Here is a 16,581-nt window from a genome sequence, read left to right as displayed (position 1 = left end):
AGACAGAGATCAGCAGCTTATGAACTCATTAGATCTCAAACATTAAATCAGTCCAGTTTATAAAGCATCATGGGTTACTATAAATGTCACCCTTAATACAGCCAACATCTAAGCCACATGAAACCCCAACAAGATAACATCACAGCATCGTATAAACATGAAGAAATTACAGCCTTTCATTCCGACATGAAGCAGGAAATGCCTGTGAAAATATCTAAACAAATGCTGCCAGTCTGATAAATCAGTGTAAATGTAAAAATGTGTTCATAGAGTCAGCTGAAAGCAAAAGAAGGATAAAACTATTAGTGTAATACTAAACTTTCTTTAAAAATATGATAGCAGACTCTTTTTTTAAAACTTTTAAAAAACAAAAAACAAACATTATCAGATCTATGTGCATGTTGTTACAAAGGATATGTGCTCATTAAAGCAGTCAGGTCATTGACACATCCACAGACACTGAGGAAGTTTCAACACTTTTACACAGTTTTACATAAAGACTCCTCTATTGATGCTTCTGATGCTTTCTGTGATCTCTACTGTACACACATCTGAAAACATCCTTCTCTATCTCATCTGGAGAAAAGTTTCTCTATCTAAATCACAAAACACTACAGAATGAATAAGCTGTTAGCAATAGATGTGTCTCTACCGGCCTTCACATCAACTTTATAACAGTAAATGGTCAAATGTCTCTCAGAAATGGTCAAATGTTATTATTCTCTGTTGTAAGGTGATAATGTTTTACCAGACAACCTCCTGAAAAAAACCCACAATCTTAAATATACATTTATTTATGTGTGTAAATAAAAAATAACCTGTCTGATATGGTCCAGGTAAGAGAATATGGAGCCAAGGTCCTATATTGACTCATAATATATTTGAATATTAGGCCTAACTACTCATGTGCATATAGGAGTTTATTGTGACATGTGCGCCATCTAGTGAACAACACAAGACTTTCACAAGACATCACACGTTACAGTTTTTAATTGTTTTCACACTAAACGTGAAACTAGATGTAGTAAGAGTGAGAGTAAGAGTCATACATTTAAAGGTTTGCGTCTAGAGTTACTATGCAAAAACAGTTTTTACATAAGTTTAAATAGTTTTGAAGTGTTTGCTTTGCATGAGACGTGATGTTTTGCATGTTGTGTGTGTGTAGAGTCGTAGTTTCAGAAACTTTATGTTCTTAAAAAAACGGAAAGCCTATAAAAATCTTTTGTTAAACACCACGTTTACGATTTCCTGTTGCTTCTCTTTTCTATGCACAAGTTCAGGTAAGATGAATCATTAAACTCAATCTATTTAAAGGAAAAGTACAGTTTGTGTTTAGAAATGTGTGTGTGTTTACAGATATTCTGTCTGCGTTCTGTAATGACAAATAAAACGTGTATAAATTGAAGTGCATTTGAACAACACATGCCTTTATAAATCCTATAGACACGTTAACACGCTGGTTCGTCGGAAGAACCGGCTGTGATGTAGGAGGGACTCATTAACCCTGAGGGTGTGTACAACATTACCACACACTTTCCTCAACATTTACTTTCCTGGAGCTCGACACGTCTCTGCTGCTGCTGTGATAAACAGATACCTTATAAACTTTCATTATCAATCCACACATCGACTGGTGAGTTACCTCTGTGTGTTTGTGTCTCTGTGTGTGTACGCGCGTGCGCGTGTTTAATTTACATTGTGACATTACCTGTCCTTCTAAATGTACTAAATAATGTATTAATACAAATGTTATGGGACGTGTATGGGAGAAAAATTAGCACTAGCTTACTGTAATAATTATGTCAAAAGAAAGTAATGTGTGTTTAAGTTTGTCCAGGGCCATGTTTATTATCCTTACAAACATGTCAAAAACCTTTGTGATCTTCACTGTTTAAAATGCTAGTAAATCAGGTGTTGTTTTCTATCTAGTAATAATGTTTATATCTTGTATTGTTTTATATGTAACAATGTCATGAGCATGGTATTAAGATATGTCATTGATTTAGTGATTGATTGACAGACGCTTTTGTTTCTTTCTTCTTCTGACAGTAATGGATTAAAGCGCAGAGACGAGCACATTCAAACATATAAGGCGCGTGGAAGTGTTTCAATCCGTAAAGATGCTTCAACAGATACTGACAGACATGTACATCGATCCAGATCTGCTCAACGAGCTGAATGAAGAGCAGAAACAGATTCTCTTCCTTAAGATGAGAGAAGAACAGATCAGAAGATGGAGAGAAAGAGAAGCGAGACTGGAGAAAGAGGAAGCGGCACGTGTAAAAGATAAAAAAGGTTTTTTTAGGGTCTTTCTTCACTTTGAATGAACATCACATGTGTAGTATATATTAGCTGCTGATAAAGTCACATGCACACACAGTAAACACCTGTTCCTCTCTCTTTCTTTTATAATAGCATATCAACATCAGTCCATACTTCTCTTATTTTCTACTTTCCTCTTATTGTACTTTGACTATCGTTAAATGTAGACCTGTTTGCCGTAAATTTGTTAACATTGGGTTAGTTAACACAAACAACAAGCAATTCTGCAACAGAATCTGAGTTCAGGCTAATGTTTACTAGTGCGTTTTAAAACCAAAAGTTGTGTCTGTTAACATTAGTTAATGCACAATGAAGTAATATGAACATACCCCAGAGCCATGACTAGGTCTTTCTGTTACTACTGTATATATATCACACAGGTTAACATTTAACCAACAGTCTACAGAGACAAAAAAAAACAGGCAGGTTGACATTTTTAGTATTGCTCAAGGCATCAAACTATTAAATAATAACTCTAAATAAAAAATATTGGACATACGGAAAATCTTTATAATCTTTAATGTTTTAAAACCCTGTAGTAGTTTTTTAGTATATATACTGCATTACATTGACAATCTGTTGTTGTGAATGTAGTTTCAGGTAAGAGTGTATCATGGATGAAGGGTCTGGATGGTGATGTATGGATTTGGGTGATGGGAGAGCATTCAGCTGATAAACCGTACGATCAGATCTGCGATGAGATTATGAGCGAGAGAGCAGCGCTGCAAGCACAGAGAGAAGCTGAACACATCAGGTATACAAACTCCACAAACACTTTCATTACAATCCTCAGTCAATATTAGTTAAATATTTCTCCTGCAGAATGACAACACTATTGTGTGTTAATATACTGCGTGCGTATGTGTTCCTGCTCATGTCACTTCCTCATACTGTGATTGATCTTTACATCAATAGCGTTTCTTTATTCTGTTTTAACACAAAGATATTTGGATAAATGATGGTTGACGGTACTTATTGACTTCCATAGTAGGAAAAACAAATAGCGAATTTTTATTTTTGGGTGAACTATCCCTTTAAGTTGAATATTTGTCTCAGCGTTTAGAGACGTTTCAGATTTTGTTACGTCTGTCAGTATGTGAATGGTATTTTCATGATGCAATATCTGTTGTAGATAACTGCACTGAGCAAAAGGGCAAAAGATACCACGAGTGAAATAAAAGCCAAGAGGCTTTCTAATGCGTTCCCACAGTGCCAGATTACACAATAGCAGTGTAAATAATGAGCTTCAATCTAAGACAAATATGTATTTAAAACAAACAGTCCAGCACACTTCACAATTACATTAAAAATCTTTTTTAAGACTTAAATGAGTTTGATAGACAAATATACTGTACATTATTTGTAAAATAAATACAAAACTAAAACTATTTATTTTAAAAGAGCGAGCGAATGAATGTAAATTCTCAAGCAAACATGAGAAGTCTAAACTCATTTGAACGCATTTTAGAAAAAACACGCCTGCCTTCTTTTCACATAGTGTAGTTTGACAACATTGTTAAAGTAAAGGTGAAGAAATTTTGTTTTGTTAAATGAGCCGTCTGCTTCTAATGACTTCTATCTGACATTCATAGCATTCAAGTTTCCCTGTGTGAATCAATCTGTGATCCATTCAATAGTCCTTAAAGTGTTTGTTACTGTATAGGGCGAAGAAAGAGGCCGAGCTGGAGAAGAGGTTTTCAGGAGTCTATGTGGAGCCGGAGCAGATTGTGTTGAAGGAACGAGAAGTGGATCAGGAGAAGAAAAGACAGATTTCTGCTCTAGAAAAGAAAAAAGCTGAGGAGAAAATCAAGGTAACGACACAACATTATTGTTATCAATAAAAAAAAATATTATAGTTTTAAGTAAAGTAAATACAGTTTTTACATCGACAAATCATAAACGGTTTTGGTACGATCGCCCACATTTGGGTCCGTTGTGACATTTTCTCAGAAGCAGGAGGCAGAGGAGAGACGTCGAGCTGAGGAGGAGCTCCGGCGGCTGGAGGAGGAGAGAAAACAACAGATTTACATGAGTCTGAAGGAAGTGCAAAAGAACAAACAAACCCACGATGAGGACGAGAAAGAGTGGCAGAATACATGTATTTATTTACTCCTTTAACTATGACCATACAACATTCATTACTGTAACTTGAACAACAAGTCACTTTATATTAAAGGGGCCATGGCACAAGACTTTTTTAAGATGCCAAATAAATCTTTGGTGTCCCAGAGCACATATGTGAAGTTTTAGCTCAAAATACCCCACAGATAATTTATTATAGCATGTTTAAATTGCCACTTTGTAGGTACAAGCAAAAATTTGCCATTTTGGGTGTGTCCTTTAAAATGCAAATGAGCGGATGAAGTGCAAACACTGATCACAATGATGGTGCAATTAATAATAAATTGTGCTGTGAATTATTGTCTTTCTCTCTGCACTAAATGGCAGTGCTGTGGTTGGATAGTGCAGATTAAGGGGCGGTATTATAATAATAAGAGCTCCTTATGACATCATAAGGAGAGCCAAATTACAATTACCTATTTTTTCACGTGCTTGTAGAGAATGGTTTACTAAAACTAAGTTACTGGGTTGATCTTTTTCATATTTTCTAGGTTGATAGAAGCACTGGGGACCCAATCCTAGCACTTAAACATGGAAAAAGTCAGATTTTCATGCCATGGCCCCTTTAAATGAAAAAATATACTATATATTTCAATCAATTTTCTTTGAATTGTTAAGATAAAAATATTTTCACTATCCTGTTGTCTGTTTATGCATGTGATCAGTTGTCTTCTCTGTAAACATTCGATTTATGTGTGTTGTTTAAATCTGAGTAAGGTTACAGTAACAACCGTGTGTTTGTGTTGTTTAGTGAAGAAGTCTAAAGCCGCAGACCTGCGCAGACGATCCCTGGCCAAACAAACCGTAGAGGATCACCGCAGACGCTCGGTGAAAGCTCTAGAAAGAGGAAGAGTTGCGGCCGTGACCAAAGCCTTCGGTGAAGTAAACACAACTGCTCCGCCTAAACCTAAACCCAGAAACAACACCAACACGCCTGTGACCACCCAACAGTGAGTTACAATTTATTATCACGTCTTATTATATCCCAAATCATGCTTATGTGTATCTCTGTGGTAGAGCATTGCAATAGCAGTGCATAAGGTCATGGGTTTGAACTCAGTGAACTTGCATATGGGTAAAAAAACTTTGCAATGCACTCTTAATCACTTTGAATAAAACTGTTTGTTAAAGATTGTTATTCAATACAAATATGAATTGATAAAATGCAATAAAGAAATCAATCTGAACATGTATGTCAATACTGGATGAGTAAAAAAAGAGATGTCACCTGTGCTGTCTATTAATAGTCAGTGTAAGTCTATATCATGTTCATTGACTCATCACCTGGATTTACTTCAGGAATGTAGTACGGCAGTCTCTTCGGTGTTATTCTGTGGATTTCCTCATAGCTCATTGTCTTTTGCATACAAAAGAACTGTCGAATGATTCACCTGTGTGTAATGGTTTAATGTTATACTGTCTGTTTGATGTGCACAACAGGAAGCCAGGAATCCGAAGGTCATTGTCAGTGTCTAGTCGAGATCACATTATACGCTGGTTTCAAGAGGAACAGTTACCCCTCAGAGCAGGCTTTCAACAGGACCACAGCAGGATCGCACCCTGGTTTCATGGTGAGAAAGATCAAAGACAGATTACTCCAGAATAAAACTTCTTACACGGCCCTCAAAAAGATTTATATGATGCTATTGCCTACAAAAAATCCCTCTTTAACTCTCACATGAACAGCATTGCATTTTAGTCAGATACTGTGCCTGCGCAAACAATTGACAGGAACAGGCGCTCCCAAAAGCCCTGCCCCAAATGGTGCACTTAATGTGGACTTTTGGTCTCGTGGCCTTAAATTGGGCATACTGGCTTAGTCTAGGAGTCCTTAGGGTGTCCCATCTGTCATGTTTACGCTTTGAAGTGTGCTTATCAGTGCACCCTTGATGCGGTCCTCAGGGAAGCCTGCACTGCAACAGGCTTCGAACAATTTACCAATCCAGAAGTCCTTGCGAAAGAGCAATTAGACCAATCAGACGACGGAAGGGAGGAGTTCACAATGATGGGCAACTTCTCTTCCTATTTCCGGGGTGGTGCTTGAGTCCGTCTCAAAATACGACTTCGGTGCGCCCTCTTGGGCTGCGTTCCACTCCAGTTTTAGACACACACTCGCGAACTTCCCTAAACACTTCCCCCTCAGTGGAATCCCTGTCGCAATTTTGAAGTGTGTTCCACTTCGTCAAGTGGACGAGGGAAGTTTATATGGACAGACCCTCGCTCCCTTGATTTTGACAGAGTGAGCGAGTTTACATCATCTGTACACTTCAGGCAGCTCCATATACCACAATGCAACACGATTGTGACGTCACTTTAGCAGCTCGCGCTTTGCACAGTTGAAATGAAGGGGGTGGTCTCCGCTTTCCATGTGATCAAGGGCTTAGGGCGATCCATTTGAACCTACTTCAAGTGTTCCAGCAGAAGCGGGCACTTGTACAAGTAATCAATGATGTACATCAGAGTGAACAAGACTGAGGGAAGTTAGCGAGGGAAGGTCATAAAAAACGAACTGGAATGTAAGGTTGGACTTGCGTCAATGATCCCTAATGTCTGCATTACATGATGTCATTAAAACTTGGACTCTGAGGAAGTCCTAAAGTCCGGAGTGTGACATTTGGGACAGGGCCAAAGAGGATGTCATTCTTTAATGGTTGATGATTGGCTCTTTTTACTGGAAGGCGGGACTTCCATTGCCAGAGCGCACTGTTGCAAATGCTCTCTCCCCCATTTATAGCAAAAGCTTTGACGCATCTTGTTAATATTAAATATCTTTGGAAGTGTGCAATATGTTAGTATTTTTTCGGCTGCTGTATTGACTGAACTCTGATTTGTTCTTTGCAGGTATAATATCTCGGGATGAGGCCGAAGCGTTGTTGAATGAGGGTCAGCCTGGTCACTTCTTGGTGCGGGTTAATGAGAGAATCTTTGGTTATGTGCTTTCATATCGATCCAGTGAAGGAATCAAACATCTCCTCATTGATGCCTCAGACAACTGCTATATGCTGCTGGGAGATCAGATGAAGTTTAGTTCACTTACAGAACTGGTGGAATATCATCAGGTAACATTTCATAACTTAATGCTGGTTTTAATACATTTTATTATTAGCAGCTTTTTGAGATATTCCCTTTAGGGAGATAGCAAACCTTGACTAATAATTACCACTGGAAAAACTGTAACGTCAACTTGAATAACTTAAAGCAGGGGTGGGGAACCCTGGTCCTGGAGGGCCATTGTCCTGCAGAGTTTAGTTCCAACCCTAATTAAACACACCTGAAAAATCTAATTAAAGCCTTCAGGATTACTTGGAAATGAAATTCAGGTGTGTTTGATTAGGGTTGGAACTAAACTCTGCAGGACAGTGGCCCTCCAGGACCCAGGGTTCCCCACTCCTGACTTAAAGGGACAGTAATTAGGATTTTCCCCCATCTAGTTGTGAAATTGTATTTTGCATTCAAACGAATAGTGCTTTACAGTGCCTCGCTTTTCCAAATGCGTGTTGCAACTACGGTAGCCATTATGCTCACTGATCTACTTGTCCGTTTCAGCTGGTTTACGTGTTTTTTAATTAATAAAATATTAAACATATTAAAAACACTACATATTGTCCTTTAAGGCACCTCATCCAATCAATAATGGGATCAGAGTCTTACGACAGTCAGTTATGCTGTGTCCGAAACCGCATACTTCCATACTATATATTAAGTGAGTAGTATGTGCAGCATAGTATTCCAAAAACAGTAGGCAAAAAGTATGCTGATGACCTACTACTTCCACCAAGTTTCTGAAGTGTTCATTCATGGACACTTTAGTATCCCATGAGCCCCTTGAAGGGAAATCACCCAACGAAGTAGTATTAGAGGTGTTGTTATATACAAAAATGTCCAAAAGCGGGAACGATGCATATATAAAACAGCTGTCCATTGTGGTTAAATTGCGCTTGTTTAACGTCATCATTAAGTTAACGACTACCTGTTATGATGCAGTATGTCACGTGATGTATCAACATGGCAATTGTAGTACATCTGGATTCATTCACACTATCCATATTCATACTTTTTAGTACCTACAGTTTTAACGGTCGATGAGTAGGTACTTATCTAATTCAGCAGTGGAGTGACTTCTTTTTTGAGGGTGCACAATGCGAAGCGTGTCACAACATGTATTCAACCCTTCATGTGTGTGGGTCGTCTTTTCAAAATGTGGGTTTATGATCAAAGAGATGCTCGTGTTTGCCAGATACTGTCTTAATCTTATGTGCAATCAGATTTTAGAGATAAGTTGGTGTCTTATTTCGTGAACAAATGCATCTCTTTTATCTTTTATTTTATGCAGTGTATACCAGGCCTTCATTATTTGACCTAGTCAAGTAATCTTGGTGTCTAACCCCATGATTTCTGGGTCTATGAATTCATTTGACTTGTCTAAATTGCACTGACATGACTACATACTTGACTTTGTGAGATTACTGTAAGGCTTTATCTTTGTTTGTTGTGAACCAGAGATGTAACAATTAACCTATGTCATGTTACTCCAGCTCAGTACGTGTTTTTGGTTTTTGTTTTAACGCATTATGTGTCATTTTGTGTTAATTTTGTGTTGAAATACACAAACAAGTTGTGTTAAAATGTGTTGTTTCAATAACAACACAGAGATGGGTGGATTCTGGGACAACGTGTTTAGTGTGTTGTCCCAGAATCAACACTAATGTGTTGTTTTTAACACATTCGTTCTAAGAGTGCACCCTGTTTTGCTAAAACACAAACTTGACATTTATTTTAAAATATGTTTTTGAGTATAAAAGTGGCATTATTCTAAACCCAACACATTTTCAGCAATTGACAAGATGGTTGAAGAGAATATACTGACATTTAATATGGCTTTCCTCATTGAAATGTTGTTGGCAGCAGTGTATACCATTTTGCTTAAACAAAATTCATCCTTGACTACTTAAACCACACACCCCCCACCCAGATTTGGGGATGGAAACTGGCGGACAACCGGTTCCTGAGTTATGACCAGTATGCCCCTTATCCATTGCATAGTACCCCATGGGTCGAGTCAGGTCAGCTCACTTTTGGGGGCTTTTCTACTGGTACAGTATTTAGTACAGAATACTTTTTTAGTACCGCCTCGGTTGAGGTTTGAAGGCAGCTGAGCTGATGCTAAAACATGACGTGAAAACACTGTTGATCACTGATTGGTCTGAGAGAATTGTCACTACCAGCGTCATCCCATATTAGCTTTAACTTTGTGCGTGCGCGGTCTCGAGCAAACTGTTATCATCTGTGCTTTGTTGTAAGTTCCCAAACTACCTTTTAGCGGTAAAAAAAAGTCCACAGACTGAGAATCAGGAACACCATAACAGTGTTTTCCAGACTTACACACGCACATCTGCATGTATGCATGGCATTTTTGCAACTCAAAAGGGGCTCAGCGGAGCGCATCGACTGACGCCACGGGTGTTTGAACAGAAACTCTCATGTGATACAGAGGTAGTTATAAACGCAATGTGCAAACATCTATTTGATTTTGTGGCAGACTGACAAATAAATGAATGTATGGAAAACATTACTTTTCAACAATGCTCCCTCTATTGCTCACTCCCACTTTTTAATGTCACAGCATTAGGCAGTTAAAATATAATGACACGCCTATAATCCCTCCCACTCTGAAGTGGTACTAAACTCAATGGAAAGCTAACTGAGCTGATACGACCCTACTATGACATGGAAAAGTGTCAGACTGCTGCCCCAGAAAGCCTCCTGCAGATAATCCACTATAATTGAACACAACATGGCAGTTGGAGGGCACGTAGACTACCATGCATGCCTGCTTGTGGACCATGTCAAGTTGGTATTTGTGAGAATCACTAAAATCAACCTCTATGGGAGAGAAAGTGTGACAACTAAAGGGCGATTTATAGTCGGGCATAGGCTATCCGTAGCCTGTGCGTAGCTCTGTGTAACAGCGCGTCGGCTCTACGCGGACCGCAAGCGCTGTGATTGGTCCACCAGAACCCCTCCCGTCAGGTAAAAAAAAAAAGTGTCATAGGTATTTGCGTTTGAGACGGTGAAAACAAAGATGAGCCAAGTTGAGGAGTGATTTAACTCAAACTGCAACATAAGTCGCTGTTTATTTACTTCCATCATTGCTGGTCTTCTCAAATTATACACAACAAGTTGGTATTTCTTCTTCGTTTGTGGGTTAACTTGCCAAGCTTCTTCTTCTCTGACGGTCGCGCTGCTACTGTGGTTACACGTGTGGATACTGCCAACCAGCGGTTTCGCGTGTGTTTGCACGTCGTCGCGGAGGACGATGCAAAAGTATAAATGAAAACTGACGCGGAACCTACGCCGTAGGACCTACGCACAACTATAAATCGCCTTTAATGGTAAATCTAGTGAAGGTCACAGTGCAAAAGAGTATACAAAATAAACCAGAATAAGAGGAAACAACTGAAGAAAATAGAAAGATATGTATAAATAGGAAAAGTATTGAAAAAAATATAAAAAAAACAAAAGGCAAAAAACCCACATTATTAAAATATTTTAAAAAGAGAAAAAATAAAAGGGGTAAGCCATACTGAGCCTTCACGTGGCAGCCCTGTTTTAACTAAATTTTACAGTCCCACGCAGTTCTAATGAATTAATTCTTCAATGGAATCAAAAGAATGGTTATAAACTACAGAAACCACCAACACTAGGCCAAACAATATGAGAAAGGAGAGATATGCAATACTTTAAGGGAAATTGAACATGTTTTCCGCATAAATATGCTTGTAACCAATTTCTTGTACTTGTAATCACTCATCTATCATGCAAATATGCTAATTAGAATATTACATGGTGAAAACATGTCTCCAGCACCAATATTCCTGGTAAAGGAGGAATACAAAGGAGTAATGGTCATTTTAAAGAACCGACGGCCACCATGTTGAAAATTGGGCCTTTCTTGGAGTCAAAGTTTGGTAAACTTTTAGTATGTTTTTAAGTACATCTGATACTGCTTTAAACCAGTGACCAGAAACATTTTGTTAGATTTTTTGGGGGTCAAACCATATTTGCAGCTGACTACCTGTTTTTTAGTGAGAACTTCAAAGGTGTTGCATATCAAGATGCTGATTAGACCGCATGATTATTGCACAGGTGTGTCTTAAGCTGGCCACAATAAAAGGCCACTCTAAAATTTGCAGTTCAAGTTTGGTCAGTGTAAATACAACATTACATTTAAATTGTACTGTTTGTTCAGGGACTACTAAACAAATATTAACTTTTATAAAGCGGTTTGTACATAGTGAAGAGTGCAAAGAATTCTGCTTCTGAAGGTTTCAGAGAAGTTTAGATAATAATCTTTAAGATTACACAATGTTAAATAAATAAAAATAAAATAAATGTAACTTTGTGTAAAGCAGTTTATAAGGAAGATCTTGAGTTCAAATTAAAAAAGGGAAATCTAGGTTCTGTTTGGGAGGGGATGCATTTAATTACAGGTCAGGAACATAGGAAAACAAATAATAAAATTAGTTTGAATGGATTCAGTTCAGATGCAGCTTTATCACAGGATTTTAATAACTTTTTTTAAGAGATTTGATACGTATGATTTTAAACAAGATTGGAAAAATAAGTGTAGGATATGCAGAGAGAATGTGTCTGTCCCTTTCGATGTAGGGGATGTGATAACAGTTTTTAAAAAATCCAAAAACAGGAAGGCACCTGGGCCTGATAACATAGGGGGACGTTAACTTAAGGAATGTGGGGAGGAGTTGGGACCAATATTTTATGACATTTTTGCTTGGTCCCTACAAACACAAAAAGTACCGACACTGTGGAAGCAGTCTACTGTGATTTAATTGCCAAAAAAGCAGAAATTACAGTTATTAGATGACTTCAGACCTGTGGCGCTCACATGATGAAATGTTTCGAAAAATTAGTCAAGAGAGAAATAATGAAAAAGACTGAGAGTTCTCGAGACCCTCTTCAATTTGCGTATAGGAATAAAGGAGGCGTAGAGGATGCTGTTGCAACTCTCTTACATTTAGTATGTCAGCATTTAGAGAAGCCGAAAACTTTTGTTAAATTACTTTTTATTGATTTTTCATCTGCTTTCAATACCATTCAACCACATATCTTGATTGATAAACTCATTACAGAATTTGGGTTGGATTTTTATCTGGTAGGCTGGACTCTAGATTTCCTTGTTAAGACAACACAGAGAGTCAAAGTAAATGACTGTTAACTCTGAATGGCTGGTGTCATCTACGGGTTCACCTCAAGGATGTGTCCTCTCTTAGCCTGGTTAGCCAGACCTACATCAAGATGTAAGGTCTGGCAACTCTTCACACAAACGGCTCAATGCAAGGGGCGGGATATAAGGTTGTCCCTCAAAATGCCTCTGCACGCAATAGGATAGCGCTATGACGGATCAGAGCAACGAAGAAGGTGACGTAGTTACCGTAACCAGTCGGCAAAACTCCAAACACATCTTTCTTGCTTAAAAAGGACTTCAGTAGGGTTTATTTGCTCTTCTCTCAAAGAAAAACATAAGTCTAAGTCCTCCAGAGTCGCGGCCAAAGCCACTTCAAAAGATAGCTGTTCGCCAGCAGCAGCAGCCATTCTCTGTTTTCAAGTAAGAACCGTTGCAGCTCTGTCGTCATCATGTTAAGCCCGCCCCACAGACGCTACACACGATGTGATTGGCCTGACCAAATTTTGGTTTTTGGACCGGTTAAGTGTATTGTGAGTGCCTAGACTAAACCCTGGCAGCAAATATATTTTGCGGCCGCTAGGGTGCATCTAGATTTCTAGGCTAGTCCTCTCTCCCTTTTTATTTATTTTGTACACAAATGACTGTTAGAGTAGTTTTAGTAATAGGCACATTTTAAAATTTGCTGATGACTCTGTAATTGTGAGGTTATTGAGTGAGGTGGATTCTTTGCATGGTTCTGTTGTTGAAGATTTTATTGTTTGGGGTCAGAATGCTTTTTTAAAACTAAATGTTCTGAAAACTAAAGAGATGACTATTGATTTTAGATTGAGAGCGAAATCAACTGATGATACACAAATAATTATAAACGGAGCGGGTATCCAGAGGGTTGAACAGTACAAGTATTTGGGTACTGTATTGGATTCTAAATGCAAATACTGATGCTTTGTGTAAGAAAGGGCAGCAGAGATTGTATTATCTGCAAAAATTAAGGTCATTTAATGTGGATAAAACATTGTGTATGTTTTATAGATCCTATGTGGAGTCGGTTTTGTCTTTTTCACTGTTGTGCTGGTTAAATTCTCTGAATGTGAAAAATAGAAATCGTATTGAGAGGATGGTGAATCAGGGAAACAAAATAACAGGGAGGAAGCAAATGACTATGGCTCAGCTTTATCAGAGACAGGTGTTGGGTAAAGCACAGAACATTCTGTTGGATGTTTCTCACCCCTTGTTTGAGGAGTTCAAGCTTCTTCCATCTGGTAGCCGGTATAGAACTTCCGCTCAGTAAAAAAATCAGTTTAAAAATTCATTTATACCTTCAGCTGTAAAGTTTTTAAACATTAGGTAAATGTATTCAATCATGTGTGTTTAAACTATTTCTTGTGGATGTATAGCCCTATTCGGACGGGATTAGTTTAACAGGGGGACCCCTGAGAAAATCGTGCTTCTCAGAGGTCCTCTGTGTTTTTAATCCCGTCCGAATCGGCCATGTCTGTGTTTTTCTCTGACGACCTCCGTAAGAATTCCAGAGCAATTTACCTACTGTTTTTCACCGAACTCAGAGGTCCTCTGAGAAATGTAATCCCGTCCGGATGCAAATGTCTGTGTTTGCCCGCAATATCTTTTGAAAACGCGGTTCATTTCGTGTTTTGGCCAACGTGATCTGCCGTAAGGTCTTACTAATGCGCGTATATATTATTTTATGGATGTTTTTTCCCATTTGGCAAAATAAAATAATTAAATCAAGACGAGCTGAATATCAAACACTGTTAAGACTGGCCACTGTAATATCAGTAAAGTTATAAGGTAAGAAACTCCATTCATAGTTGTTAAACTGGAAGGTTAATCAATAAAGATAATAAATTGTTATTAATCAATATTTCTTCATTTATTTGAGTTTATTATAAGCAGACAGTTATATAAAACACGTAGGCTAACGTTACTTTAGTAGGATTTTTATATTTTATTTTGATTTGTTAAAATTAAATAAAAGTAATAAATTACATGTTCTGTCATAATTTTACATTTAAAGCAAAATATTAAACATTACAAACACGCGTATCCTGAGAATTTTAATCCCGTCCGAATCGGTACATAAAATCACAGACGTCCTGGGGGACACGTTGAAACCGGGTGTGCCTCATAAGTCTTGAAAAGTGAAGCCTCTGGCTCTTTGATCGCCCCCTGGTGGCTGGCTGCAGTACAAGTCATAACCCCGCCCTCTCCATTCAAACAAATGGGACTCTGCTCTAAATAAAAAAATTATTTACACTTCCAATAAAAGTTTCAGAAAGATAGTTTTAGTCCTTTTAAGTAGTTGTTATCACATTGATATATGTTCAAGTGTTAATTTTTGTGATAACTTTCATTTTAGCTAGTTATTTGATGCTATAGAAACGGGGCGTGTCGTTAAGATACGGGGTGGTTTAATTGCTCATTATAGTTGTGCATAGCTCCTACGGCGTAGCCGCGACGGCGTAGGTTCCACTTCGGTTTTCATTTATACTTTTGCGTCGTCACTGCAGTAGACCATTTTTAGGGTATTTTAAGAACACTCATTTTAACATACCACTGTTTGAGACATACAATTTTTTAAGGCGAATACTATTTAGAATGGGTTTACACTTGTTCGGTCTTAAAGGTGGGGTGCATGATTTTTGAAAAACATTTTGGAAAAGAGAGTCGGTACGACTACCAAAACACACTTGTAGCCAATCAGCAGTAAGGGGTGTGTTTAAACCAACATCTTTGCCTGGGTAACGTATGTGTGGGGCGGGTCTATCAAATGAAGGTCCAGATTCTATTGGGGTAGGGGCGTGTTTGTTTAGGTGATTTCAAATGTAAACATTGGCTTTCAGAGATCATGCACCCTGCCTTTAATTTCATATTGTTTGTTTGTCATTAGGTGGAGCCGCTGCCCCCGTTTGGTGTGGAATATCTACTGCATGCATGTGGACAGAGACCCGGTGCTGCAGACTACACAGATTTATTCACATCACTCACGCATAAACAAACGTCTGCCTAACACTGTAAACACATCTACTGTACTGCACTGTGACATCACCAGTCATCAAATGATCAATACGGTCTAATTACACAACCTTTGTTCATGTGTGCAATATTGTCCACGATTCTGTTTACAGTTGTTAGCAGCTCATTTACAATAGTATTCAATTTAATTCAATGTTCATGATCATTTATATTTATTCATAAACATATTTGTGTAATATCAGTTTTAAAAGCTCAAAGTAAACATGATGCTTGTTCATTTTGTTAAAGGAATAGTCTACCCTTTTGCCATATTAAACTATGTTATTACCTCAATCTAGACAAATTAATAAATACCTATCTTTTTTCAATGCGTGCACTGTACAGCGTGTTGTGAATGTGTTAGCATTTAGCCTAGCCCCATTCATTCCTATGGTACCAAAAAAAGTTTTATTTTGTGGCACCATACTTACTGGTATAACTCTCTTTATGTCTTCATGTCTTTAAATAGGGAAAACACGAAAGTGTTTGGTGGCTTCCCTGTTTGGTACCATAGGAATGAATGGGGCTAGGCTAAATGCTAACACATTCACGACACACTGTACAGTGCACGCACTGAAAAAAGATAGATATGTATTAATTCGTCTAAGTTGAGGTAATAACACAGTTTAATATGGCAAAAGGGTGGACTATTCTTTTAAACTAATCTAGCAGTTGATGACTATAAGCACTCTTCATGTTCAAGTACAAGACGTTCATCTTTTTAACCACATCACACATTTTCTAATGATGTGGTTTTGCTACTCTTGACACTTTATAATAAAGTTTGGTTGTGATATGAACAATGAACCACTACTGTTTAATGTACCCGAAATGCAAACCTTACGCTGCACTTCTTGTTAACTCCACAAATATTAAATATTTAACGATTATGTAATATATGT

At 38.0% G+C, this 16,581-nt stretch overlaps 1 protein-coding gene across 1 annotated transcript; it reads left to right on the top strand.

The window, feature by feature from the left end:
- The first annotated feature begins 1,475 nt into the window (after positions 1-1,475).
- sh2d4a (SH2 domain containing 4A) lies at positions 1,476-15,994 on the top strand. Its single transcript, XM_065240517.2, has 9 exons — positions 1,476-1,633; positions 2,050-2,295; positions 2,917-3,076; positions 3,986-4,133; positions 4,273-4,420; positions 5,195-5,393; positions 5,884-6,014; positions 7,285-7,502; positions 15,555-15,994. Exons 2-9 carry the CDS (start codon positions 2,121-2,123, stop codon positions 15,672-15,674), a joined length of 1,299 nt encoding a protein of 432 aa, XP_065096589.1. The 5' UTR covers positions 1,476-1,633; positions 2,050-2,120; the 3' UTR covers positions 15,675-15,994.
- The last annotated feature ends 587 nt before the right edge of the window (positions 15,995-16,581 follow it).

This window comes from Paramisgurnus dabryanus, chromosome 10 (genome assembly GCF_030506205.2).
Source record: "Paramisgurnus dabryanus chromosome 10, PD_genome_1.1, whole genome shotgun sequence".
Taxonomy (NCBI): Eukaryota; Metazoa; Chordata; class Actinopteri; order Cypriniformes; family Cobitidae; genus Paramisgurnus; species Paramisgurnus dabryanus.
This window is presented reverse-complemented; position numbering and strand designations above follow the sequence as displayed.

Bases quoted from the DNA above. Each gene is read 5' to 3' on its own strand.
- sh2d4a (XM_065240517.2), top strand. From the start codon at position 2,121: ATGCTTCAACAGATACTGACAGACATGTACATCGATCCAGATCTGCTC. The intron at 2,296-2,916 runs GTTTTTTTAGGG...TTGTGAATGTAG, and splicing joins ACGTGTAAAAGATAAAAAAG to TTTCAGGTAAGAGTGTATCA. The intron at 3,077-3,985 runs GTATACAAACTC...GTTACTGTATAG, and splicing joins AGAGAAGCTGAACACATCAG to GGCGAAGAAAGAGGCCGAGC.